At 37.4% G+C, this 26,971-nt stretch overlaps 1 protein-coding gene and 1 non-coding gene across 3 annotated transcripts in view; both read left to right on the forward strand.

Annotated features, from left to right (window-relative positions):
- TNKS2 (tankyrase 2) overlaps nt 1-26,971 on the forward strand; it is a 63,764-nt gene that overhangs the window by 31,264 nt on the left and 5,529 nt on the right. For both annotated transcript variants that reach the window (XM_069567509.1, XM_069567511.1), the window contains 14 exons: nt 837-1,008; nt 3,044-3,123; nt 5,705-5,850; nt 6,557-6,722; nt 7,361-7,580; nt 10,503-10,612; nt 11,300-11,488; nt 13,551-13,803; nt 14,644-14,726; nt 15,337-15,457; nt 18,933-19,030; nt 19,865-19,939; nt 22,256-22,361; nt 26,447-26,633. In XM_069567509.1, the coding sequence (XP_069423610.1) occupies nt 837-1,008; nt 3,044-3,123; nt 5,705-5,850; nt 6,557-6,722; nt 7,361-7,580; nt 10,503-10,612; nt 11,300-11,488; nt 13,551-13,803; nt 14,644-14,726; nt 15,337-15,457; nt 18,933-19,030; nt 19,865-19,939; nt 22,256-22,361; nt 26,447-26,633 (2,006 nt within the window). The remainder of the gene's footprint in view (nt 1-836; nt 1,009-3,043; nt 3,124-5,704; nt 5,851-6,556; nt 6,723-7,360; nt 7,581-10,502; nt 10,613-11,299; nt 11,489-13,550; nt 13,804-14,643; nt 14,727-15,336; nt 15,458-18,932; nt 19,031-19,864; nt 19,940-22,255; nt 22,362-26,446; nt 26,634-26,971) is intronic.
- On the forward strand, nt 26,209-26,352 carry LOC138428023 (small nucleolar RNA SNORA79). Its single transcript, XR_011252261.1, has one exon. It is a non-coding gene; the product is annotated as a small nucleolar RNA SNORA79 (small nucleolar RNA).

Here is a 26,971-nt window from a genome sequence, read left to right on the forward strand (position 1 = left end):
ACCGTTTTTCTCTGGATGTGAATTTACATGCAATGAAATGTACAGCTCTTAAATGTACATTTACTGAATTTTGCCTAATGCAAACACCTGTGTAACCAAACCTCTTGAAGATAGAGAGCATAACCACATGGCAGAGACAGTGTCCCATCCAAGGCAGTCTCCTTGCCTAGAGGCAACAGCCGTTTGGATTTTTTCTACAGTAGATTAATTTACCACTTTGGACCTTCATGTCCATGAGATTGTACAATATTCATTGACTCTTTTGTGTCAAACTTTTTTTCACTCAGGTTGATGTTTAGGTGATTCAGCAGTAACAATAATTCTTTTTATTGCTGAGAAGTATTCCATTGTGTGAATATACTGTAGTGTCTTTGTCTTTGTACAGATTGTATGTTAAATGATAAACAAGATAGACGATTAAGCCAATAGAATAAGTATTTTAATGCTAATTTAGTGTCTGACTTTGTTATCTGTTATCTCGGGGTTAGTCTCCACATTTCTGCACCTTAGTGATCCTTAAAAATATATGCATTAGACTTCCTAGGCAATGTCTGTAAATGTGATGAATCTATGAATGCTTTAATGCTAAACACAACTATTATTCAACATCTTAAACTTTTAATCCAAAATTGGGTCTCCTGATGTCAGCCGTCATGAATTGGTGAATTTGTACTCTAAATTTGAGAGAAAATACTTTCTTTGCCACTGGATAATAGTCTTTATAAGAGAATACTTGGGCATTTTTAAGTTAGTAACAAGTGTTGAACCTGAACCCATAATTAGAGCATTTAAAATTTTGTACCACAGGCTAATTTCCGTTTTTTCTGATTGTTAAGGTTAATGCTCTGGATAATCTCGGTCAGACTTCTCTGCACAGAGCTGCACATTGTGGTCATCTGCAGACTTGCCGCTTACTCCTGAGCTATGGGTGTGATCCTAACATCATATCCCTTCAGGGCTTTACTGCCTTACAGATGGGAAATGAAAATGTGCAGCAACTTCTTCAAGGTATTGAATACTTCAGTGAAATTATTTTTTCAGTTAACTTTTAAATTTTTTCATATATCATGTAGGAGTTGGTAGTAAAAAGAAGAATTTTCAAAATTATTGGCTGCTATTTCTTCTTGATCAGCTCATTGTAGTCAGTACCTCCATGTTGTTAAGTCTTTTTCCCAGTAGTGTTTGCTACTGATCTTTGCTGAGTAAATAGCTGGCTCTTAAGTTTTTATCTAGAGAGGTTTTAAGAGTGAGATGCAATAGTTGCTATTTCTTTTTAAAGAGAGGAAAACTGAAGAGGGTAGCTATCTCCTAGTAGAGCAACCAGAGCTATAAATAATACGCTTAGAGGCCAGTCCTGCCTGTTCACTCCTCTAGATCCTTTACATAAGGCATATAGAATCTGTACACAGTAACCAACTATTTGACTTATGTTTGAATACACTGATATTCATTGCATTTTAAATTCAAATCAACTTATATTCAATATCTACACATTTGGCATAGGTTAAACATTTCAGCCTAGAATTCTGGTCCCTTCCAATTAAAGATAAATAAAAGAAATATGGTCCCATAATTTCAAAGTGTCTTTGCCTACATCTCTGTATTTTACTAGACATTAATAAAACCTCTTTGACACCTCAGAGCTCAAATGAGAAGAAATGTAACAGACCAAGTGTTTTGTACCTTTAATAGTCCCCCTTGATGATCCTTATGCCTGTGGTTTAGAAGCCCCATTTTGAGAAAACACTGCTTGAATAGATAAAGGCAGATTAATAAGATCTCCTGGGAACTTCTAAAATTCTGAACTACAAGACTGCTCTCAGAATTGCCTTTACTTTCCCATCTACCATGCGTGTGTTTCAGTGTCAGAGTTGAGGGTAATAGCATTAGTTCTGCTCAGTTACGTGGTGATGGACATTTACAGTCTTGCTTCTATGCTACATGCTACACATTACCTTTCCAGTGAGTTTCTTACAGTGGAATTTCTGAGTCAAGGTTAACATAATTGTTAAATCATCTCCTAGAAAGGCTGTTAGGTACCATTTTACATTCCTATTAATAGTTTATGACAGGACCTGTTTTCCTTGTCAGCCCCAGATATTATGATTCTTTATAATTTCCTTGGGTGAGTGTGTGTGAGTGATTGTGTGTATGTTTGTATTACAGAAGTAATAGGTGCTTTTTAAAATGCAAATTATAGAAGTATTGACAGTGTAACTCTTTCATTTGCTCTTTGTCCACTAATGGATGAAAGAAAAGCCTAGTATATCATTTTAATTTGCATTTCCAACGTGTATGCTGCAATATTTTTTCCAATTTTGTTTTTTGCCTATAATTTTGTTTAGTTTTATTTTGTTGTCTGACAGATATTTTTCCAAATCAGTTTTGGTTCTGCCTTTGATGTACTTGCTTTAGGATGCTTTTCTATTTCAAGATAAATATTCACCTATTTTTTAAAATATTTTTAAGTTTTAATTTTTCATATGTAGCATCTTTAACCCATCTGAAGTTTATTTGTTCTAAGATACAAGGTATATGTTTTCTTCCTTTCTTTTGAGATTTAAAATGAGCTATAAAACAGAGTTTCAGACCTGAAAATAACTTCACTTGTTTCTAATCCAATGTCTTTTGTCTTTTTAGAACTGGAACAATCTGAGGCCCAGAAAGTTCAAATGACTTGTTCCAATTCAGATAGCTAGTCAATGGCAGAACCATGGGGAGATGTCTAGCTGTTGCTCTCCTTATTTAATACTTTACCACCAGTCACTGACTTCGTTATAGAGTAATCTTCTGTTACCTATTTTATATTCCATTATGTTGCCTAAATCTCATTTTATAGTTATTATTCATATACATTTCACATATGTGATGTTTCCAAAAAAATTTATACTGCTTTTCCCGTACTACTATGGAGATTTCCTACATAATTGCCATCAAACTGTGAAAGGAACTTTACTCTGAAATAAGATGCCTCCCTTAAAACTTGGTCCCATCTTCCAAATAGAAGTTAATCACTCTTTCCTTCTCTTTTTTCTAATTTTAGAGGGTATCCCATTAGGTAATTCAGAAGCAGACAGACAGTTGCTGGAAGCTGCAAAGGCTGGAGATGTAGAAACTGTAAAAGTAAGACATGATCTTATGGTTTTTCTAAACATTGGGTTTTTATTTTGACAGTGTTTAATGAATCCATACTGTTAAAATGAAAAAATCTAGTTATTTGTTCTGTTAAAATAAAAAAATCTAGTTATTTATATGTGCATTGTTTTAAAAGGTAAATAATGGTAATTCTGCTCTGCAAATAAGGATCATTGAGTAATGAAAGAAACTTTAGTATCACACCCATCTCAGTAAATATATCACAGTTATAAATTTAGATAATGACGTGTTTATGGAAATGCATTTTGTTTACAGCATGTTTCCTGATTAAATAATTCTTTAATAAAACAATGTTAATTTCAATTTCCAAAGCTAGTAGGAGGGAAGAAGCCCTGTTATGTCCTCCTCCCACAACAGACTTTCAAAAAAATGCTTGGTCCTATTTGAGGGATCATTGATAGGTAATAAGTTTCATTAAAAGCTAAAATTATTGATTTGATTCATGGCAGAAGTCTCCATTTGAAGCAGTTTCACTATATTTCTCTATGGTGTTCTTAATCCTGAGTAGACCTACCCCACAAAGTAAATTTTAGATTTCTTGAGAATGAAACGATGTGATTAATGGTCTCATCAGAGCTTGAGCTCTGAGGATATTTATTCACTGTGCTTTCAAATCAAGAGATTTCTGAAAGTTAATTTTAAAAGTCCATGTGCTGTTTTCCTCCTGATTTATCTGTGTAGATAGTACAGCCATCTCCAGGTAACTTCAGATTTCATTCAAGAAAAATGCTATTATGCAGTTTTATTATTTGACTTGTTTTGTAGTTATGTTCTCATGCCCTTAATTAGGAGGTTAATATGGTATTGAAAGAGGGATTTTGTTTCTCTTACTGGCTAATGAATGACTTACAGAAAAACAAAGCACTCAAGTTAAGGTTAGTGAGCTGTTTGTTCTTGGAGGAAATGATAAGTTGTGTTAGATGGGCAGGTGGAGTTAAAGTCAGGTAGCTGATTTTTATGTGTGTTGGGTAGAGGTGATGATAAATTGTAATGCTCATCCATTTACATATATTAAAGAGCATAAAACTATGTTCAGTACACCTACTATTAAAAACCAGACTTTGTTTTCATAAAGATAAAAGAAGACTGTAGGAAGAAACCGATGAAGTGAGGATGAGACTGGGTGCAGGAATTGTACTTAGAGAATGAAATAATGCCATTTAATTGAGGAGGACCTTCTTCTCTCCCTGTGATAGGCATTAGGCTGTAAGTCACTCACTGGAAGTTTATCAACCTTTCTGTTCCTTGTGCATCACCGAGACAGTGCCACCTGCATATTTCCCAGTGAACACTTAATTACGTCCTTGGCTGTGTTTGTTTACTGGTGAGCTGTCAGGCTAGGTACTTAGACACCGTAGAGAACTTCTCTGAATGGACAAAATTAAACTTGAGAGCTAGGGAGTTAGCGTGGCCAGTGATAACTACTAAATCTAGCAGCAGCACTTGACACGTGTTGAAAATACTTATTCCCTAGAGCCGACTTCAGACCCACAAAACACCCTTTCTCGGTGATGGAACACGGAGTGTGTGTATCTAACAAGCTCTCATGTGGAAAGCCGCTGAATAGCTTTATCAGACCTGTTATTAAACCCGTTGAGGTAAAACCACTGATCCTGGCTCCTTTGGTTTATTAGGCTTAGCTTATCTCTTCTTTTAGGGTAAGCTAATAAAAAAGAGAAAGGATTTTTACTCATATTCTTTTATTCTAAAATGTTCTTTTGACTTTTTTTTTAAACACCATGATTTATTATCTGCTTCTTTCTTTCCTCAGATATTCATACTTTTCATGCAAAATACCCTTGAGTATTTTGAGTGTTACAGCTTTTCTCAGCCAAGCTTCCTCATCTAAACAGCAACCAAAAAAACATAAAAACTTCAGAGGGACTTTTCTTAATTCTCCCAAGGATGGTACATAACCAATAGCATTCTGTTAATTCATTCATTCCATATAGTACAGTATAATTCTCTAGGTGTAATCCCTTGACAGCATCAGCATCATATGGGAGCTTGTTAGAAATGCAACTTCTTAGGCCCAGTCCCAGACATCTGGAGACTGGACCCAGTGCACATGAAAATTTGAGAACCACTGTTCTAGAACAGTACTCCTCAGACTTTTAATGTGCTTACAGATCACCTGGAGATCATGTCAGAATATAGATTCTGATTCAGTAGGTCGGAGCGTCTGAGAATCTTGAGTTTGTAACAAGTCCCCAGGTGATGCCAGTGCTTCTGTGATCCAGTGTGTCTGTATATATATTTGCCACAAAATGGAAATTACTGTTGCTGACTGGTACTTACATTTCCTTTATGTAAATAGTAGTAATCATAATAATAAAATTTACCCACTAGCTCTAGCGAAAGAAGATGATTCCAGATAAGAGGGCCAGAGGGATTGCCAATAAAGGACCAGATGAAATAAGAATAAATAGCAGAGTGTCTGAGAAATTTGATGAGACGAAATAAATGAGGGATTTGAAATTTCTACTAGATGAGTGAAAACGAGCAGTCGGAATCTAGCGTCATGTGTACACTGTGTTGCGTCCTACAGAAACTGTGCACTGTTCAGAGCGTCAACTGCAGAGACATTGAAGGGCGTCAGTCTACACCGCTCCACTTTGCAGCTGGCTATAATCGGGTGTCTGTGGTGGAATATCTGCTCCAACACGGAGCTGATGTGCACGCAAAAGATAAAGGGCAAGTACTAGCCATTGCTGTGGCCTTTCTGTGCCTTTATCTGACCTTCTTAGGAAAATCTGAAAACGTTTGTATGAGATGGTGGTTCTTTTATTTTCAGAGAAGTCTGTTCTCCAACATTGGCTTAAATATACTTCTTAATTTCAGTTAAGATTTTATGATTTTTATGAAGTAGCATTTTTATGAAGACTTAGTTGCTTAATGCCTTGTTATTTTATAATAGCCAAGGAGAATGCAACAGTAGTGTGATACTGATTTTTAATGTAGTAAATATTCTAGTTTGCATTGAGGATACTTGATTTCTTCCAGTTTATAGTAATTAAAAATAAAATACTTCTTGGGAATCCCCTGTTGGTTCAGTGGTTCTCACTGCCATGGCCCCAGGTTCAGCTCAGTCCCTGGTGAGGGAACTAAAATCCCATAACTGATATGTGGCCAAAAGAGAAAAATAAATTAAAGTATATAATTCTTAATCCTAGATATTGCAAAATAGATGCTTGTTATGTTCCCTGCAATTTTAACTATTTTAAAAATTTCCTCTCTGCCCCTGTCAAAGTAATTGCATTTCTGCTTACAATAAATTTATGTTCTGTAAATTAAAATCAGTAAAATTTCTTGTGCAGTTCAGTAAATTTATCGTCTCTGTGTAGTTATTTAAATTAAAATACATCTTTGTGTTGTGTTTTTTATTTAACTTTCATTTCAGAGGCCTTGTACCTTTGCACAATGCATGTTCTTATGGACATTATGAAGTTGCAGAACTTCTTGTTAAGCATGGAGCAGTAGTTAATGTAGCTGACTTATGGAAATTCACACCTTTACATGAAGCTGCAGCCAAAGGAAAATATGAAATTTGCAAACTTCTGCTTCAGGTATATTCAAGTATTTACGGACAGGGTATATACTGTGGAATATTATATTACTTGTAACTCCAAACTTTTAATAGTAAAGGGATAGGAAGCAAAACTAATTCTGTACCTAGACTTCGGAATAAATGTCATAAACAGGGAGGTGGGAGGGGGGTTCATGTTTGGGAACGCATGTAAGAATTAAAGATTTTAAAATTTTAAAAAACTAAAAAAAAAATAAATAAATGTTATAAACACTATAAGCCAGGTTTATTTAGCAATAATGAAACTGATAGTACGTTGGTATCTGCACTGGTACCAGTGTAGGTATTTTACAGTAAAAACAAAACTGTAGTTAAATTTATACTTTATACAAACATTGAAATGTTTGTGAAAACTAAAAATAGCATATGTGAAAGGTAATCTTTAATGAAATAGTTTGTTTCGAACGTAGTTTAAAATTTTGGTTATATTCTTGCATTATTAAAGCTCAGTAGCATTTAAGTGTGTATTTTTTATTGCAATTTTTTGTGTATTAAGCATTGTTAACAGTCCTGTTAACCCTTGAGGTAGAGTCTCTGCATAAAATGGACTGACCGTTCTCTCGTTCTCCAAAGGCAAACTTAAGCCAGACCTCCCCTTTCTGTTTTTCACATGCCCAGCATGGTGCAGACCCCACGAAGAAAAACAGAGATGGAAATACTCCTTTGGATCTGGTTAAAGAAGGAGATACAGATATTCAAGATCTACTTAGGGGAGATGCAGCTTTATTGGATGCTGCCAAGAAGGGTTGTTTAGCCAGAGTAAAGAAATTGTCTTCACCAGATAATGTAAATTGCCGTGATACACAAGGCCGACATTCGACACCCTTACATTTAGCAGGTAGGTGAATGAAGTGTCACAGATTTAGGCTGGTACATCTAAAATTCATTTTACCTGAGTAAAATATTTCCTGTAAGTAAATTTGAAAGATTTGACTCAGGCGTCTTCTAATACCATTATACACTAGCGTGTTTGTACAGGCCCGTGTTCTCTTGAGTATAGCAATTTGCATTTAGTAAGAATAATTGAAAGAGGCTTTGCCAGTCTCCATGTGCTTCAGAGAAGGCAGTGGCACCCCACTCCAGTACTCTTGCCTGGAAAAACCCTGGTAGGCTGCAGTCCATGGGGTCGCGAAGAGTCGGGCATGACTGAGCGACTTCCCTTTCACTTTTCACTTTCATGCGTTGGAGAGGAAATGGCAACCCGCTCCAGTGTTCTTGCCAGGGACAGGGGATCTGTGGGATCACACAGAGTCGGACACGACTGAAGTGACTTAGCAGCAGCAGCAGCAACAGCAGCATGTGCTTTAGAACCTTTATTCCAAGTCGTCATGTTGTTTGAATCATCTTTGGTGAATGTGTTTTCACTGTAGAAGCTTTAAAAATATGCCTGCTTGAGTCAGCCTTCCTGATGGGAAGTTAAAATTTTCCGTTCTTCTAATGATAGTTGTTACATGGAAGCAGAAAAAAGTCTTTAGACTTCCAAAAGTTACATAAAATTCTTGTTATTTTTTGTTTTAGTTTGTAAGGCCTTCCTTAACAGATTGCCACAGACTAGGTGGCTTAAACAACAGAAACGTATTTTCTCAGCTTTGGAAATGTTGGCAGGATCGGTTTTTTCTGAGGCCTCAGTCCGTGGCTTGCAGATGGCCACCTCTGTCTGAGTCCTCACATGGCCTTTTCTGTGTATATGTGCATCCCTGGTGTCTCTCTGTCCTGACTTCCTCCTCTTATAAGGACAGCAGTCATGCTGAATTAGGGCTAACCCTCACGGCCCTGTTTTAACTGAATTATCTCTTAAAAGGCTTTGTCTTCAAGTACAGTCACATTCTAAGGTACTAATGATTAGGGCTTCACCACGGGAAATTTGGGGGATATAGTTGAGTACCTAACTTTTGTTCTGAGTTTTCACCCATGAAACTGGCACAGTCTGCCTTTGTCTTCCCTGCGTGTAGTGCAGCACTGTGATTTCAGTACAGCTTTCTGAGCTGCACTGAAGGTGCCAGCAGGACTTCCCTGGCAGTCTAGAGGTTAAGACTCTGTGCTTCCACTCCAGGGGCATGGGTTCAGTCCCAGATCAGAGAACTAAGATCCCACATGCCTCGTGGCCAAAAAATTGTACTAATTTTTAAATAAAAATTCATAAACCTTTAAAAAAAGAAGAAAAAGTTGCTAGGGAATGGGTCATTAAAAGCACTGAGTTTCCAGTCTTTTAGTGGAGTTGCATCATAGGCATGTTTGACCCATAGAGATTCATATAAATATACATGGTTTAAAGAGAGAAAAAAGGAATGTAGGTGTTTCTGCCACTTTGTGTAATGTGGGAAGTACTCTTCTCTCACTTCCTTTCAGTCTCACATCGTGAGCAACTATGTTCCTAGGGAATTTTTTTATTTTTTGGCCATGCCTGGTGTGGCATGCAGGATCTTAGTTTCCCAACCAGGTATCAAACCCAGGCCCCCTACAATGGAAGCACAGAGTCCCAGCCATTTTCACCAGCTAAATCCCATAAGAGATCATTTTAGAGTTTATGGTTTAGACCTTTAAACCCCGTGTGAGTTGGGACCCCACAGGCCAAGGGTAAGAATTACTCCATCTCTGTGTCTTGTAGAGCATTTTGGAAGTGATAAACCACAAATGCTAACAAAGTGAGGTAAGACTTTTCTTCCTCTGGCAATCAGGAGTCAGTAGTCCATGTAAGAGAAAATGTGGCCTGATCTCAGATTTGGATTGTGCTGTGCATAGTTATTTACATAGGCTTTGAATCTTTATGGTAGCTTATCTAGAACACTGAGTATTACTTTGTAAGTCGGTGTTATCTTTGTGAGTGACAGATACATTGTACACACAGAATGTTTCTTGCTTATGTAGCAGTACGCTTTGAGACATGGAAGGACTTTGGATTTGGTGTATTTAGCTTATGGTAGCTTTGTTTTTCTTGATCTTACTGAAATTTTTTTTTTTGCTTTAGATATCTCAGCAAAGGCTGAAAACTTCAGTAAAAGTGAATGAATTATATACTTTGAACTTTTTAAAGTATCAAGTGATAGCTGATTTTATGTTGGCAAAGTTAAATTCCAGATTTGCTTTCAAACTATGATTATGTGTCAAATACAATATATCAATACATACTTTTTTTTTTTTTTTAACCAAGAACACGTACTAAGATAGCTGTCGGTTCCCCAGATGACAGCTGGGGGATTATAGTACATTTATAAAATACTCAGCCTTACTACTTCATGGCTTTAGCAGCAGTGGATTCTGCTGCCCACAGAGATGTGTTCCCTTACATTCTCTCTGGCAAAAATGTGATCTTCTGAGGAAGTGGGACCCCAAGACCCACTGATGTGTTGTCTTCTGCTCTGCCAGCCACTTCTGTTCCTAACTTCGTTTTTGTATGATTGGATGCCTTTTGCTTGCAGCCTTGAGACCATTTACCTGAGTTCAGGAAGTTGTATATACAATAACCATGAAGGCAGGGACTTTGGTAAGAAGGTTTTAAAAGAAACGATTTAAGTAAATCAACCACTATAACTTTAGAATCTCAAAAAGAAATGAATTTCATCTCTGAAAACTTCCAACTTGAGGCCAGTGGGCAATTTTTTTTCATAAGCTGAATCTTTAATAGATTCCATTGGAGAATTTCAGACTTCTATAAAATCTCTTATTTTAAAAATCCTATCTTTTAGAAATAGATATATACATATATGTAGCTATTTTTATATTAACAAGTAAAAGTAATTTTACTTCTTTTCTAAACTAGCTGGTTATAATAATTTAGAAGTTGCGGAGTATCTCCTACAACATGGAGCTGACGTGAATGCTCAGGACAAAGGAGGACTTATTCCTTTACACAATGCAGCATCTTATGGCGTAAGTTCTTTCATGTTAGCTTTTAAAATGTCGGAAGTTTTCTCAGTGAAAATCAGTATTACAGTGCAAGGGAAATTTAGTTTTACTTTCTCGTTTTACAGAGAAGTAAATACGAGCGCTAAAGATTAAATAACTTCTAAGTTTCAATGCTCAGGCAGTTGTAGCTTGCTGGGAGCTTGCTGTGTAACATGGAACATTTGTCTTTTGCTATTTTACCTTCCTTAGCACACATCTCTTATTTTCAGTGAGATGTTAATGATTTTGTTTGTTTGTTGGTACCCAGAAAATCCACTGGGATTCATATAAATCTGTTGAGATCAGATACATTGTTTCAGACTTATATTTAATAGCCTTGAATATTAATCATCAGTATTGACCATCTTCAGTTGATTAATTAAGGAAGGCTGCAGGTTTATAAATTGATGTTTAGCCGTTATAACACTTAAATGCGATATTGTTAAAGTTCCATTAGTTTAGTTTCTTTCTGTGTAGTAGTAGTGTCTATTTTCTAGATATTTTCTCAAGTTATATGAATACCTACTACTGTAATTTCTAATCAGTAGCCCATAAATTTTGATGGAGAAAAAACACAGTTTTTCATTTCTAGAGTATAGCTAGTGTCTTTTTAAGAACTACAATATAATAAAGTAATAATTCAGACTATAACAGGTTCATTTTCTTTTACAGCATGTAGATGTAGCAGCTTTGCTAATAAAATATAATGCGTGTGTCAATGCTACGGACAAATGGGCTTTCACACCTTTGCACGAGGCAGCCCAGAAGGGACGAACACAGCTTTGTGCATTATTGTTGGCCCATGGAGCTGATCCAACTCTTAAAAATCAGGAAGGACAAACACCTTTAGATTTAGTTTCAGTAAGTGATGGGATTTTTGAAAAATCTCAGTGCTTTCCTGACGTTTTGAAAATTCCCTTGGTGTATATATATATAAAATGTCATCATGGTGAATGTGGCAAAATCTGGCATTTGGCTTGGTTTAAATTTTGGATCTCTTTGGTATTAAAATATAATGAGTAAATAGTAGAATTATCAGTTATTGTGAGCTGAGTACTTTTAGAAATGGGAGAAAGAAGTGTAAGGTATACTGCTTACGTTAGTTGGGAAACACGCAGGCAGGGCGCTTCATGAATGCCGTCCATGGGGCACAAGATAGTATGGGCCCAGGGGTCTTTATGAACTACCAGCTGGGAACATTGCCTTCAGCATGCAGCTGCAGAGCCTGGTTTATAGAGATTTTCTTCCCTCCAAGTACTGTCTCATCTCAAAGGTTTTATTACATACCCCGCCAAAACCGTTCATGAAACAAGTTTGTTGCTCCAGTTTTCTGCGGGAAGTCCTTTTTCCGTTTCCTCTCCTGAGAAAATCCCTATAGGTGTCTTCATTGTGGCCTCCAGCCTCTGCTGTGGCCGCTGTGACGCAGGTGCCTCTCTTGCCTCTGCCGCTGGGGACACTGACCCCGAGCAGCAGAGGGAAAGGGAGAGGAAATTCTTCTTGAGATGGAGAAGGAGAGTCTGTCCTGCAGATTGCTTTCCACTGAGAGATTCCACGGTTGCAAGTTACATTGAGAAACTGAAATTTAGTTCAGCTGGTTGGATAGAATTTTCTAAGCAGGCTGACAGCTCAACTGTATTTGCAAGATTATTTCTTAAGGGAAATGTCCTTCCAGTTCCAAACTAACTTAGAAGTGAGCATTTTTAATTCAATCCACCCATGTGTTAGTCCACTAGATATAACTAAGTGACATTGAAACAGGGTGCCCTAGAGAACATGCTTGGGCTTTAGAGTCCAACAGACCCACCTTAGAATTGTAGCTCTACCACTTAACAGTTATATGGTTTTGCAGGTTGCTTAACCTCAAAGCCTCAGTTACCTAATCTGTAAATGGAGGTAAAATGTATTTGGTTAATATGAGAATTAAATGAGGGGATGTACCTCATGCTCTTAGGTACATAAGAGGCATCCAATAAATTGTGCTATTATTATTTTTAAATGTTACATACCGACTATGAGTGTCATGGGAGTCCTCAGATTCAGGGAAAGAAGGTGAGGATTGAAAAGGCAGTATAAATGACAAGCCATGAAAACAAGTACTGATTTACTTCTTGCTAAATGTTAATTACTTGATGTCTTAATTGAGTATTGTAAAAGAATAGTTGTTGTTTAATTGCTAAGTCATGTCTGACTCTTTTGGGACCCTGTGGACTATAGCCCACCAGGCTCCTCTGTCTATGGGATTTCCCAAGCAAGAATACTGGAGTGGGTTCCATTTCCTCCTCCAGGGGATATTCCCAACCCAGGGATTGAATCCACGTCTCCTGCTTGCCAGGCTGATTCTTTACCACTGAGCCACCGAAAGAATAGTATTTGTTACTAATTAAATTAATATACCAGTAAATTTGGGGATTTTTTCCTTTCTGGCATATTTGATTAAAATTATATCCTTGTTCCCTACCCTTCCAAATGTTCTATTTTGAGAAACAAATATGTTGCTGAAATTTTTCCCAAAAAAATCAACCATCATTCTGTTTGCTAAACTTCTACATAGATCAAATTACTTCAGAATGCCTTTAAAAGTTTTCAGATCTTTTTAAAGTTTATATTTCTAAAATTAATTTCAGTACTTTTCAATCATGATGTCTTAGGATTTTTTTTCTTGCTTTACCACATTTTACATTTTGATTTTGTATGCCTCAGAGTATATGTTCTATATTATGTTTCACATTTAATAACAGTTTAGCTGCATATCACTTATTTGCTTCACTTTTTAAAATAATCGTTTTTATATAAGCAATTGTAGTGCAAATCTGCTAGGGTTTTGTCTTTTTTTCTTTTTTTTTTTTAATGCATTCTGTTGGGTATAGTAGAGTTTTACAACCTACTTACTACGGATTTCCTCTCTCTCTGACATATTCTCCAGGCAGATGATGTCAGTGCTCTCCTGACAGCAGCCATGCCCCCTTCTGCTTTGCCTTCATGTTATAAACCTCAGGTGCTCAATGGCATGAGAAGCCCAGCAGCCACCGCAGATGCTCTGTCTTCAGGTCCATCCAGCCCATCAAGCCTTTCTGCAGCCAGCAGTCTTGACAACTTAACTGGCAGTTTTTCTGAACTATCTTCAGTAGTCAGTTCAAGTGGAACAGAGGCTGCTTCCAGTTTGGAAAAAAAGGAGGGTGAGGCATTCAGCCGAAATAACTGATACTGGATTGCTGAAAAGTCATTTTTAATATTATTATTGGAGTTCTAATGAAACTTTCTCCCTCCCAAGTTCAGACTTGATGAGGTTCCAACCTTTTTGAAAGCTATAGAAGTCCTTTTGGTTGAGTACTATGCCTTTATTTATCTCTTCCAGTGTATTATAATTTTGAGGTTTTTTTTTATTTTTTGAAAAGGAACGGAATTCTGTGGTAGTCCAGTGATTAGGACTTGACATTTTCACTGCCATGGGCCCTGTTTCAGTCCCTAGTCGGATAACTAAGATCCCTCAAGCCACATGGTGCTGCCAAAAAAGGAAAAAAAAGACACGTATACCTACAGTCTCTTTACCTTAAGTTAGGGAAACTTCATTTTTACATTCAGATATAATTGACATATTGTATTAGTTTAAGCTGTATGGAAACTTATTTTAAAGATACAATTAAAAAAAATATTTTTTTTAAGAAAAGATTTCTTTGTAACATGTGAGTGCCTCCTTGGTTAGCCCTTTCTAATGATGACATTTCATGCCTTTTTTCACTTTTTTTGGTGTGGCAGCACATGTATGGGCTCTTAGTTCCCTGACCAGGGATTGAACCTGTGCCCCCTGCATTGGGAGTGCAGTCTTAACCACTGGACCCCCATTGAAGTCCTCTTTGTAATTTTGATACTAAGTTTAATATTATATTGTGATGGCTATTACATTTTGTTTCATCTTTATATTCTTTGTACATATAATATCACAAAACTTTGCTGTTCTAATGTTGATACACATTATTCCGATGTGAAATTCTGTTGTTGTTTTTTTTTTCCCCCAGTTCCAGGAATAGATTTTAGCATAACTCAGTTTGTAAGAAATCTTGGGCTTGAACACCTAATGGATATATTTGAGCGAGAACAGGTAAGTACACGAGTTGTTTCACTTGGTTTGCTGTTTTGGGGAACCTTAAGGGAGAAATAGAAACTTTTGAAATGCCCTGAACAATTGAACATACTGAGGACTGAAAAGGATGTGTGTTTTTTTTAAGGACTGGAAATCAATCCCTCTTCTAATTTGGCTTGTTTTTTTCCCATTTAGTTTGTTGCTCTTGTTGTTTACTCACTAAGTCATGTTTAGTTTATTAGCACGTGAAAATTGTTTTTTGTGTGGTAACAAAATAGCTGCTTGAATAAATCTAGCTTATGCATTTCTTAAAGGTAAGTTATCCTTGACCTCAGTTTGTTCAATTCTCTTACATCAGTCACTACCCACTCTAAGCCTGACACGTTGCTAACCACTTCGGGAAGCTATATAGAGACACAAACTATATATCTGGGCTTTTCTTGAATAGTCCTAATTTAAGTTTTCTGCAACTTTTCAGTTTTAGTTTAATAGCTGGTATGCTTTCATTTCTGTGTTGTGTTCAGAAGTCATTTGAAATAAATATATAAGTCTAATAACATTGTGAGAACACCAGTATATGAATGTCTTCCAAACAAGTCTTCTAAACAGTTTCATTCTCTTTTGTAAGATCACGTTGGATGTATTAGTTGAGATGGGACACAAGGAGTTGAAAGAGATTGGAATCAATGCTTATGGACATAGACACAAACTAATTAAAGGAGTTGAGAGACTTATCTCTGGGCAACAAGGTATTTCATTTTAAGTCATTGCTATCGTCAATTTAACAGCTTGCATTAAGGCAGCCCTCAACTTCCTAAAGGATAATTTTAAAATCTGTAATTTTAAAATCTTGATAAGAAGAGTACTAATGAGGATTCTGGAAACCTGGGGTCAAATCTTAAATCTGCCGCTGTTAGGCTTTCTGAACTGCTACCTTTAACTCTGTGAACCTAAGTGAAGTGTCTGGGCCATTCAGAAATATGGGTGTTATTTTAGCTCTGAAGTTTTTTCTATTATTTCCATTCACTCAGCTCAAAAATTATATGGTTCTAAAAGATCTGAAACTTGGATATCTCATATGGTAATATAATAGGTAATGGCTGGGTGTTCAGGCCTGCCCATAAAATAATGTTGTAAATCTTTTTTGCTGTAAATAGTTACATTTTAAACACTTACTGTAAAAGTACAAGGAAACAGTAATGTTGCAACTAAGGAAACGTAGTGAAACCAAGTTGAATAATATTTTATTTCTCTTGACTGTTGATACATAAGGAAAATGCAAATTGCATTTGTTCTGCAAATGTTCACGCTTCCTGTATATCAGGTCTTGGTATAAAAGATGAGTTATTTTAGTTGTCAGACCACATGTTAAGTTTCTTGTTCAACTGAGAGAGTGATATACCCTGAGATTAGACATCCTATAATTGAAGACCCCAGGGGTTCTTCACCTGTACACCTGTACACCTGGGGTTAAAGACAAACCTCCATTAGCAAAACTGAGGGAATTTTGAGGAAAGAATGTATGCTATCCAGGATAGGGTCTATCTCTTGAACAAAAAGAGAACTTTGAAAGTTCTGTGATTCAAGCTAAGGAATGCTTTAAACTGAAATTCTGGATTGGGATTGATTAAAGGTAGACGCACATTATTCGCCTGATAGGAACTAGGGCAAAGGATTTAAAAGGTGAGATAGTCTTAGATATTGCTAGTATAGAAGACAAAATTTTATAAGATAAAGAAGAGGGCAGACTCAAGGCTTTTTGGAATGTTAGTATGAAGAGGAACTGGAACCCTCAGTTTTGGACTGCCATTGTGCCTCAACTAGAAAACACTGTGAATCTGGTAGGGAGGCAGTTAAGACTGTTTAAAGGCTCAGGAAACAATGATAGAAACAGATACACTGCCTCCAAGTGGCAGAGGTACGTCCCTCCCTGTCGCCTTTGGCCCTCTGGTCATTCTGATGACATCCCGCTGCATTGAGTAGGAACATTGATTCCTGCGTGGAGGAGAAACACCACAGCAACACAGAATGACTGTGTCTGATCTAGCACATCAGGGTCACTTTTCTACATAAAGTTACCACCTGCCTTATCTTCATTTGCAGCTAGGACTCTGTATAATACCGGCATTATACCCAGTTTGCAAATTAGAACCAGTGGCAGACTTCTGACTGTCTCTTACCTTGCTGACAGCCTTAGGTATTATTCAGTGCATCAAGTCAACAGATTACATGTTCTGATCTTTTAGCACTTATGAATATCTTCTTGGGGCATTCGAAGATGCCTTAGTCCAGTGTCTGTCACAGACTTTATTCTGTTAAGTGTTTTTCATATAAAATGGCCTCCTCTGTGTAGTTGCCATACTTCCCGTAGATATTATAATGCAGCCATACCTATGCATTGTTATTAGGGTTTGGCATGTTTGTGATAGCTCTGTTGTTCAGACCAGAACAGAGCTCTTAGTCTCCAGAGGGAAACTGCCATGCATTAACCCGGCAGCAGAGGACTTACATGCAGAGCACATCGCGTGAAGTGCCAGGCTGGATGAATCACAGGCTGCAATCAAGATTGCTGGGAGAAACGTGAGCAACCTCAGGTTGCAGGTGATACCACTCTAATGGCAGAAAGTGAAGAGGAACTGAAGTGCCTCTTGATGAAGGTGAAAGAGAAGAGCGAAAAAGCTGGCTTAAAACTCAGCATTCAAAAAATGAAGACCATGGCATCCATTCCTATCACTTTATGGCAAATAGATGGGGAAAATGTGGAAACAGTGTCAGATTTCATTTTCTTGGGCTCCAGAATCACTGTAGACAGTGACTGTAGTCATGAAAGTAAAAGACGCTTGCTCCTTGGAAGAATAACTATGACAAACCTAGACAGTGTATTAAAAAACAGAGACATCGCTTTGCCAGCAGAGGTGCCTATAGTCAGAGCTATGGTTTTTCCAGTAGTCATATATGAATGTGAAAGTTGGACTGTGAAGAAAGCTGAGTGCCAAAGAATTGATGCTTTCAGACTGTGGTGCTGGAGAAGACTCTTGAGTGTTCCTTGGACAGCAAGGAGATCACACCTATCAATCCTAAAGGAAGTCAACCCTGAATATTCATTGGAAGGAATGGTGCTGAAGCTGAAGCTCCAATACTTTGGCCACATGATGCGAAGAGCTGACTCACTAGAAAAGACCCTGATGCTGGGAAAGATTGAAGGCAAGAGAAGGGGATGACAGAGGATGAGATGGTTGGATGGCATCACTGACTCAGTGTACATGAGTTTGAGCAAACCCCGGGAGAGGGAGATAGTGAAGGACAGGGGAGCCTGGCATGCTGCAGTCCATGGGTCACACAAAGAGTCGGACACGACTGAGTGACTGAGCAACAACAGAAGAGGACTCGAGTCCTACCTGAGAAAACAGCTCTGGAGATCTTGGAGATAACAGGGGAGTTGTGTTAACAGATACAACAAAGAAGTTAGAAAGGCCTGGGTAAGATTGCATTTTAAAAGCTTTTGTGAGAGTAAAAATACGAAAGTATATATGATCTTAACTGTTGACATTCAGAAAATACGATAAATTCATTGCTGAAGTGAATCTATTATGGGTTAGAATAAGCATTCCATCATTTGTAAGCTTTATGACTTCTTATTCTTGGATAATTTAAAATTACCTGCGGCCATGCTAGTTTCTTCTCAGTTTTACAAAAAATAAAGGGACCAAATGCTGAAAGGGCTGCTTAGTTAATAAAGGAAATAATTTGAAGAAGAAAAAATATGACACATATGAGATAAAGAATAGAGAGATTTTCGGAGCTTTTCTCACAAAACCCTTATGACTTGTAAGGTCAAAAAAATAGTCATCTAAATGCAGTGTAATTTTCTGGTTTGGATCCTGGAAAAGTAAAAGAACATTAGTGGGGAAAACTGGTGAAATTCAAACAAAGTCTGTAATTTACTCAGTTTTGATAAGTGTGCTGTGATTGTATAAAATGGGAACATTAATGTTCCTGATGGTGACTTTAGAGAGTGGAGTGAGGGCACGCAGGAACTCCCAGTGCTCTCAGCTTCCCTATAAATTTAAACTGTCCCAAAATAGAAAACTTGTAAGAACTAGTAATAAGCATCAGATAAATCGGGTGGTTGTATTGGGTTGATGTTTATTGTGGGCTGGAGGCAGGGAGGAGGGTTCTGGCAAGTTTTGTTTTTTTATTTAACCTTTGAATTTCATTTGATAGGTCTTAACCCATACTTAACTCTGAACACCTCTGGAAGTGGAACAATTCTCATTGATCTGTCTGCTGAAGATAAAGAGTTTCAGTCTGTGGAGGAAGAGGTATGTTCATACACCATATAAATGTTGGGTCAGCAGCTGAATTTCCAGAAGTTCCCAGCTCTATTTGAACATGTATGTAGCAGGAGTTTTTAATTGTCCCTCACTCGACCACCTGAAAACTTACAAAATCAGCGTCTAAGATACACTATCTCAGTAAGCTTTAATTCTGATAATTTGGTTCAGCATTTCAATTAATATACTACAGAATTCTGTTGGAGAAGAGGTGGCTAATATTCCCTTCCTTCATGAAGGCAATTGCAAAGCCCTGTATCTTAGACAAGACCCAGAACATGTGGATGCTACTTATCTAGGAAATGTTTTTCTAACTTTCTTTCCATAAAACTGTTGTATCCACCAAAGTCTTAAAATGGCGCCCTGCGCTTTGAAGAACACCATACCCTATATGTGTGAGCTGAGCACAGAGATACAAAGTTCAGTGAGGCTTAGTTCTAAATCTCAGGGAACTCCAACTCCCGGTGAAATATAGATTGTGCTTGATGAGAGCAAAACGAATGGGAACAAATAAGTCATTGTTCTGTTTTGTTTGTTAGCGTGTCAGCTGCTTGGCTTTGCGTGTTTGGCTCACCTGTGCGTTTGCTTGTTTCCTTTTGTTCCAGTAGTTTGCATTATATAATTTTCACCTGTAGGTATTTCTGGATTGATTGTATCAACTATGCACTGTCTCTCGAAAGTAGTATAGAACTCATTCCTTAAACAACAAAAATAGTAAAAACCTAATTTGTCTTAAGAGTCATATGAGTCAAGAACCGTGTTCCCTAAATCAGAAAAGACATACAAGCTAACGCACATCTTTCTGAAATGTGTTTCCGTCAGATGCAGAGTACAGTCCGAGAGCACAGAGATGGAGGGCACGCAGGTGGGATCTTCAACAGATACAATATTCTCAAGGTAATAAGTTAGTGAAAATAGAGTTCACTGTGACCATAGTTTTCAAAAGCTTGAAACCGTGATTAACTTTCATGAGAACATCATCTGTCCAGCCCAGTAAGTCTTTTGCATGGCATCAGGGGTGTTTTGGGAAAGAATATATCTTTGGCAGGTTAACATCCTCAAATCTCTGTATTAACCACTAATTCAGCCTCTGTTGAACATATTTAAATTTAGAGATTATGCTTTAAATAATCTCTAAACTTAAAGATTACTTAAGTTTAATCTTTAAACTTAAATAAGTTTAAATGGCAAGATACATGATTATCTTAAGTGTTCACATTCAGCAAATATGACATTCATAGCTGAATTAAGGAATCTATTATGGATTCCATTGTTAGTAAGCTTTATGACTTCTCATTCTTGGATGATAAATCCTGTAGGCTTAGGATTTTAAATATGGACACTACTATTAAGGTACTCTTGCTGACTTTTTTCAGTACTTTTGAATTTTTTATGGCTCATGGAAGGACTCCCATCTTTACAGTTACACCATGGTTTGTTTGTTTCTAGTTTGTCCTAATTGTGTCTATTCCAGGTTTCTGTGAGTCCTCACACATAATACCATTTTTTGGTAATTTTAGTAGTACTCCCTCTGTACCTTTCACCTTTCCAGAAATAATCATTTAAAAAAATATGTTAAAGAGAATACTGACTCTTATTAATATCAGGTACTCTTCTCAGGGCCTTTTCAGCTTTGCTAATTTGCTTGGTGTTTTTAAAAAGCTGTATGGCAACCAAACTATATACTCTACTTGAGATGCATAATGATTTTCTGTTAACTATTCTTAATCATTACAAGATTTAGAGTTATAATGTGGGAAGTATCTCTGATACCTAAATTTTGAACTGAAAGGTGAATGGTATGAAATCTTCCAGTTGTGTTATATTATTGTCTCACAATAATACACTATTCTGAGTATACCAATAGATCTCATATTTTAGAGTTACTCATCAAGATAGAAAGTCGCTCAGTCATGTCCGACTCTTTGCGACCCCATGGACTGTAGCCTACCAGGCTCTTCCGTCCATGGGATTTTCCAGGCAAGAATACTGGAGTGGGTTGCCATTTCCTTCTCCAGGGGATCTTCCTGACCCAGGGATTGAACCTGGGTCTCCCGCATTGTAGGCAGACGCTTTACCATCTGAGCCACCAGGGAAGTCCATTTAGAAATAAGATGACATAAAGTAAGTACACATTATTCAGGTGCAAGGCTTCTTTTAGGAGCTGTATTTTATTAGTTCGTATCATGGTATGACCTGAGTGACATCTTGAGTTTTCTTTTCATGAACTCATGTATAATAATATTTACTATAACAAATAATTATTCCTATTATAGGTAGATTTTAGTCAAGGGCATTTTGTATGCAACCAGCAACAAAATGTGCTAAGGTTTGTTAAGGGTGAGGGCAAGGAACAGAATATGGGTTTGATTTCTAGAGTTACTGAATTTGGGGGGTATGCTGTTTTCTTTCTCTAGAAATTTTAGTACAGTATCTAATACAGCTGTTCTCACTGATAAAACTTTTGGTTTTGTTCTCTTTTTTTTAAAAAATTAATGAGCTCTGTTTATGCCAGTCTGTGTGCTTTGATTATGTCTTTGATGGTATTTTGAGTTAATTTGAACCTAGACTAAAACCATCAGCTCCCAGATGGGTTCTAGGACCAGCAGGGGGCTGTAGCACCCTTAAATACAGCTGAAAAGCAGCACTAGGGCTGTGAGTTTTGACCTTAGAAATACTCCTAGAGAAACCAACATCTGTCGTAAAACTTTTCTCCAAACAAAAGTTTTAGGAATTGGAGGGATAGGGAGCAATAGAGGAAATATTAGGGTGTGTGTCTGTGTGTGTGATTGTTTGGTGTGGCTATATCAAATATTTTAATTAAAAACAGATAAAGATGTTACTTTGAGCCAGAAAAAGCAGTTGGGGGAAAGACAGTATTTTCTTTCTTACACTTCCATACAGAACTCAGCATGTCTGATTTGGAGATGTTTTAGTAATAATTCTAAAGTGAGAATAGAAGTATTTTAATCAATTAATAGTACTCTTGACCTTTACATATAGCCATATGTAACTTTTTCTCATCTGTAGTTTTGATTTCTAAAATGTACATATATTTTCATCTTTACGGTTGTGACAAAGTTTTTTAGTATATTTCAGAGAAAAGTTTTGCCTCTCTTCTGGTCCTATGTAGCCCGTTTTTGGTTAAGGTTAACCGGTAGGTAAGTAAGTATTGAGATCCTGAGATTTTATTTTGCTGGTTTCTTTTTATAGATTCAGAAAGTTTGTAACAAGAAACTATGGGAAAGATACACTCACAGGAGAAAAGAAGTTTCTGAAGAAAACCACAACCATGCAAACGAAAGAATGCTGTTTCATGGTAAGATTCCCCTCCCCCTACCGGCCATCATCCTCCACATCTTTTGTCAGGTTTGAGATCATGAATCTGTACATTTTTCATATCATTTTTTGAAAGCAAACATTATTTCTGTAAATCTTTGCATTTATATTTGTGTTTTCAATCTTCTGAATTTGTATGTTTTGAATGGATATAGTTTATAAATAAGATTACCATAACAGAAAAAGTATAGAAATGATAATACTGACTATTCATATTTTCTCTTTATATATATATGTATGTATGTATGTATGTATCTGTGTATGTCCGTCCTTTATTGACCCCATCTTTGCATGAAATGTTCCCTTGGTATCTCTAATTTTCTTGAAGAGATCTCTAGTCTTTCCCATTCTCTTGTTTTCCTCTATTTCTTTGCATTGATCACTGAGGAAGGCTTTCTTATCTCTCTTTGCTATTCCTTGGAACTCTGCATTCAAATGGGTATATATTTCCTTTTCTGCTTTGCTTTTCACTTCTCTTCTTTTCACAGCTATTTGTAAGGCCTCCTCAGACAGCCATTTTGCTTTTTTGCATTTCCTTTTCTTGGGGATGGTCTTGCTCCCTGTCTTCTGTACAGTGTCATGAACCTCCATCCTTAGTTCATCAGGCACTCTGTCTATCAGATCTAGTCCCTTAAATCTACTTCTCACTTCCACTGTATAGTCATAAGGGATTTGATTTGGGTCATACCTGAATGGTCTAGTGGTTTTCTCCACTTTCTTCAATTTCAGTCTGAATTTGCAATAAGAAGTTCATAATCTGAGCCATAGTCAGCTCCTGGTGGTGTTTTTGCTGACTGTATTTCATGCAAAGATGGGCTCAATAAAGGACATAAATGGTGGGGACCTAACAGAAGCAGACGATATTAAGAAGAGGTGGCAAGAATACACAGAACTGTACAAAAAAGATCTTCACGACCCAGATAATCACAATGGTGTGATCACTCACCTAGAGCCAGACACCCTGGAATGTGAAGTCAAGTGGGCCTTAGGAAGCATCACTACAAAGCTAGTGGAGGTGGTGCAATTCCAGTTGAGCTGTTTCAAATACTGAAAGATGATGCTGTGAAAGTGCTGCACTCAATATTCCAGCAGATTTGGAAAACTCATCAGTGGCCACAGCACTGGAAGAGTTCAGTTTTCATTCCAATCCCAAAGAAAGGCAATGCCAAAGAATGCTCAAACTACTGCACAATTGCACTCATCTCACATGCTAGTAAAGTGATACTTAAAATTCTCCAAGCCAGGCTTCAGCAATACGTGAACCGTGAACTCCCAGATGTTCAAGCTGGTTTTAGAAAAGGCAGAGGAACCAGAGATCAAATTGCCAACATCCATTGGATCATAGAAAAAGCAAGAGAGTTCCAGGAAAACATCTATGTCTGCTTTATTGAGTATGCCAAAGCCTTTGACTGTGTGGATCACAATAAACTGTGGAAAATTATGAAAGAGATGGGAATACCAGACCACCTGACCTGCCTCTTGAGAAACCTATATGCATGTCAGGAAGCAACAGTTAGAACTGGACATGGAACAACAGACTGGTTCCAAATAGGAAAAGGAGTACGTCAAGGCTGTATATTGTCACCCTGCTTATTTAACTTACATGCAGAGTACATAATGAGAAATGCTGGGCTGGAAGAAGAAGGACAAGCTGGAATCAAGATTGCTGGGAGAAATCTCAATAACCTCAGATACGCAGATGACACCACCTTTATGGCAGAAAGTAAAGAAGAACTAAAGAGCCTCTTGATGAAAGTGAAAGAGGAGAGTGCAAAAGTTGGCTTAAAGCTCAACATTCAGGAAAACTAAAATCATGGCATCTGGTCCCATCACTTCATGGCAAATAGATGGGGAAACAGTGGCTGACTTTATTTTTCTGGGATCCAAAATCACTGCAGATGGTGATTGCAGCCATGAAATTAAAAGACGCTTACTCCTTGGAAGGAAAGTTATGACCAACCTAGATAGCATATTCAAAGCAGAGACATTACTTTGTCAACAAAAGTCCGTCTAGTCAAGGCTATGGTTTTTACAGTGGTCATGTATGGATGTGAGTGTTGGACTATAAAGAAAGCTGAGCACCGAAGAATTGATGCTTTTGAACTGCGGTGTTGGAGAAGACTCTTGAGGGTCCCTTGGACTGCAGGGAGATCCAACCAGTCCATCCTAAAGGCGATCACCCCTGAGTGTTCATTGGAAGGAATGATGTTGAAGCTGAAACTCCAATACTTTGGCCACCTCATGCGAAGAGCTGACTCATTTGAAAAGACTCTGATGCTGGGAAAGATTGAGGACAGGAGGAGAAGGGGATGACAGAGGATAAGATGGTTGGATGGCACCACTGACTCAATGGACATGGGTTTGGGTGGATTCCGGGAGTTGGTGATGGACAGGGATGCCCAGCGTTCATGGGGTTGCAAAGAGTCAGACACAACTGAGTGACTGAACTGAACTGAACTGATGTATGTATGTATGTAGTTGATTTTGTGTGTTAGGGTTGTTCTGGAAAATTGATGTGTGCTACTTTTAACTGGTTGATCGAATTAAAGGAAGATCTGAAAATTGCCTCAGAAGAATATGTACATCCTCATGTGACTGTGCTTCTAAGTGTCAAGGGTGCAAAAAGATAACTGTCATTGAATCTGTGGAGTTTTCTGAGAAGTTTTATTGAGAGCACTATTACTTGTCATTTTTGAAATTTCCTATTTATGTTGCAGCATGGCAGGTGGTGGTAGTTGATCTTTCCAGTTTATAGCAAAGATGAATATAGATTTTAATGTAGTGTTTATCAAGTCTTTAAGCACGTTACCCATGATAGTTCCAATCTGTTCCTTCAATTGGCTTTGATTGCAAAAAATTTTGAGAGACTTGGTAAAGTTCTATAGAACACAGTATTTAAATTCCACAATCCCCTGGAAGAATGGCTATAGCAGACTGAATTAGTATATAATATCTAAATGGTACTTCTCATTTCAACACCCTAAAAATTGTCATGATAATCTCTTGGCACAGAACATGATATTTATTTATGTATTGACTTAAGGGTTGTAATGTATGACTTTTTCTATTTTATAATAGAAATGGTTTTTCCAAGTTAATTCAAATGAGTTATTCTATTCTTTAGTATTTCTGTTAAAGCGGAATTCAGTGTATTTCCCTTGTCCCTTTATGAAAAGGGACACCAATCTTGATGAATCAGTTAGCTGTGTCATGTTGACTTTTCCCAAGCCCCAGCCTCACAGCATTCCCTGGCCTGATCTCCATGCTTAGTACCTCCTGGTCTTTGGCTGAGCTCCTTCTTGGCATGTATGCAAAGGAGGAGGAGAAAGAAGTCAACATGTAGGGAATGAAGGAACACACCACATTTGCAGATGGAATCTGGTACTAGCAAGTGATAAAAGGCAGAGAAGTGGAAGAATAGGAGAGAAGTATAAAGAAAAGCATGAACTTGAAAAGATCACTTTAGCCGCTTTGGGTATCTCGGAAAAGTACACGGATGTGGATGTCATTGCATGACCTAGTTGCATTTAGCCTGGCCATAGGAGGTCAGTTATGAGACTCTTGATTCTGGGTTGGTATGAACTTGGAGCCGGGAATTTGATAACTCTAGCATTGATGTTTCTTTCAGGTGATCTGTACGTTTTTCCTAGTTGAATCTGTATGTGTCCTTACTTTGGCATCTGAACCACCACCCTGTTAGAAACATTCATTCACATTGCCAATTCTTATTAAATAACTATTCTAAAGTAGTGAGCCAGCTGACAGTTGTGTTTCGGTTTTGCTTATCATGGTGGTGATATATATATGACAATTCAGAATGTAACTTCTGATGTCTATTCCTTTCACTGCTTGGGAGCCTTAGGTAGTGGGATTTTAGTCCATCACGTATCTAAGCTGACTTGTTTTCCCTCAGGGCACCATGGGAATGGGTTGGCTGTAGTGCCTTCTGATTTTTGTGGAGTCAAACAATTGAAGAAAAAAAAAAGAATTTAACTTCTAAGACGCTTTAGCTTTAATTCCTTTACTTGTGATTTAAAAATGTTACCTATTTATATGTATTTTTAGGGTCTCCCTTTGTGAATGCGATTATCCATAAGGGCTTTGATGAAAGGCATGCCTACATAGGTGGCATGTTTGGAGCTGGGATCTATTTTGCTGAAAACTCTTCCAAAAGCAATCAGTATGTATATGGAATTGGAGGAGGTACTGGATGTCCAGTACATAAAGACAGATCTTGTTACATCTGCCACAGGTAAGAGATCACTTTTCTCATTTATTTTGATAAGAATCAGATAAGAACTGGTTTCATATTGAATTTTTGGGTAAGACATTATGTTGGACAACTCTAGGAATCCAAATGAGGCATAGTTCACGTTGCTTTGGCAGTCTCACTGGTTCTAATAGTAGCTGGTGTTTTTTAAATGGTCTGTAAGAGCCAAGCACAGTTATAAGCATTTGATCTGTTCACATCATTCAATCACTAGAACACACAGTGCTTTCAGAATATGGAGTAGAAAATATTGCTGGGCATGAAAGAGATTTTATTGTGGACTGTTTCAAAATCTAGTATTCAAATGCTATTAATAAAAT

The sequence above is a fragment of the Ovis canadensis genome, chromosome 22 (assembly GCF_042477335.2).
Source record: "Ovis canadensis isolate MfBH-ARS-UI-01 breed Bighorn chromosome 22, ARS-UI_OviCan_v2, whole genome shotgun sequence".
Classification (NCBI taxonomy): Eukaryota; Metazoa; Chordata; class Mammalia; order Artiodactyla; family Bovidae; genus Ovis; species Ovis canadensis.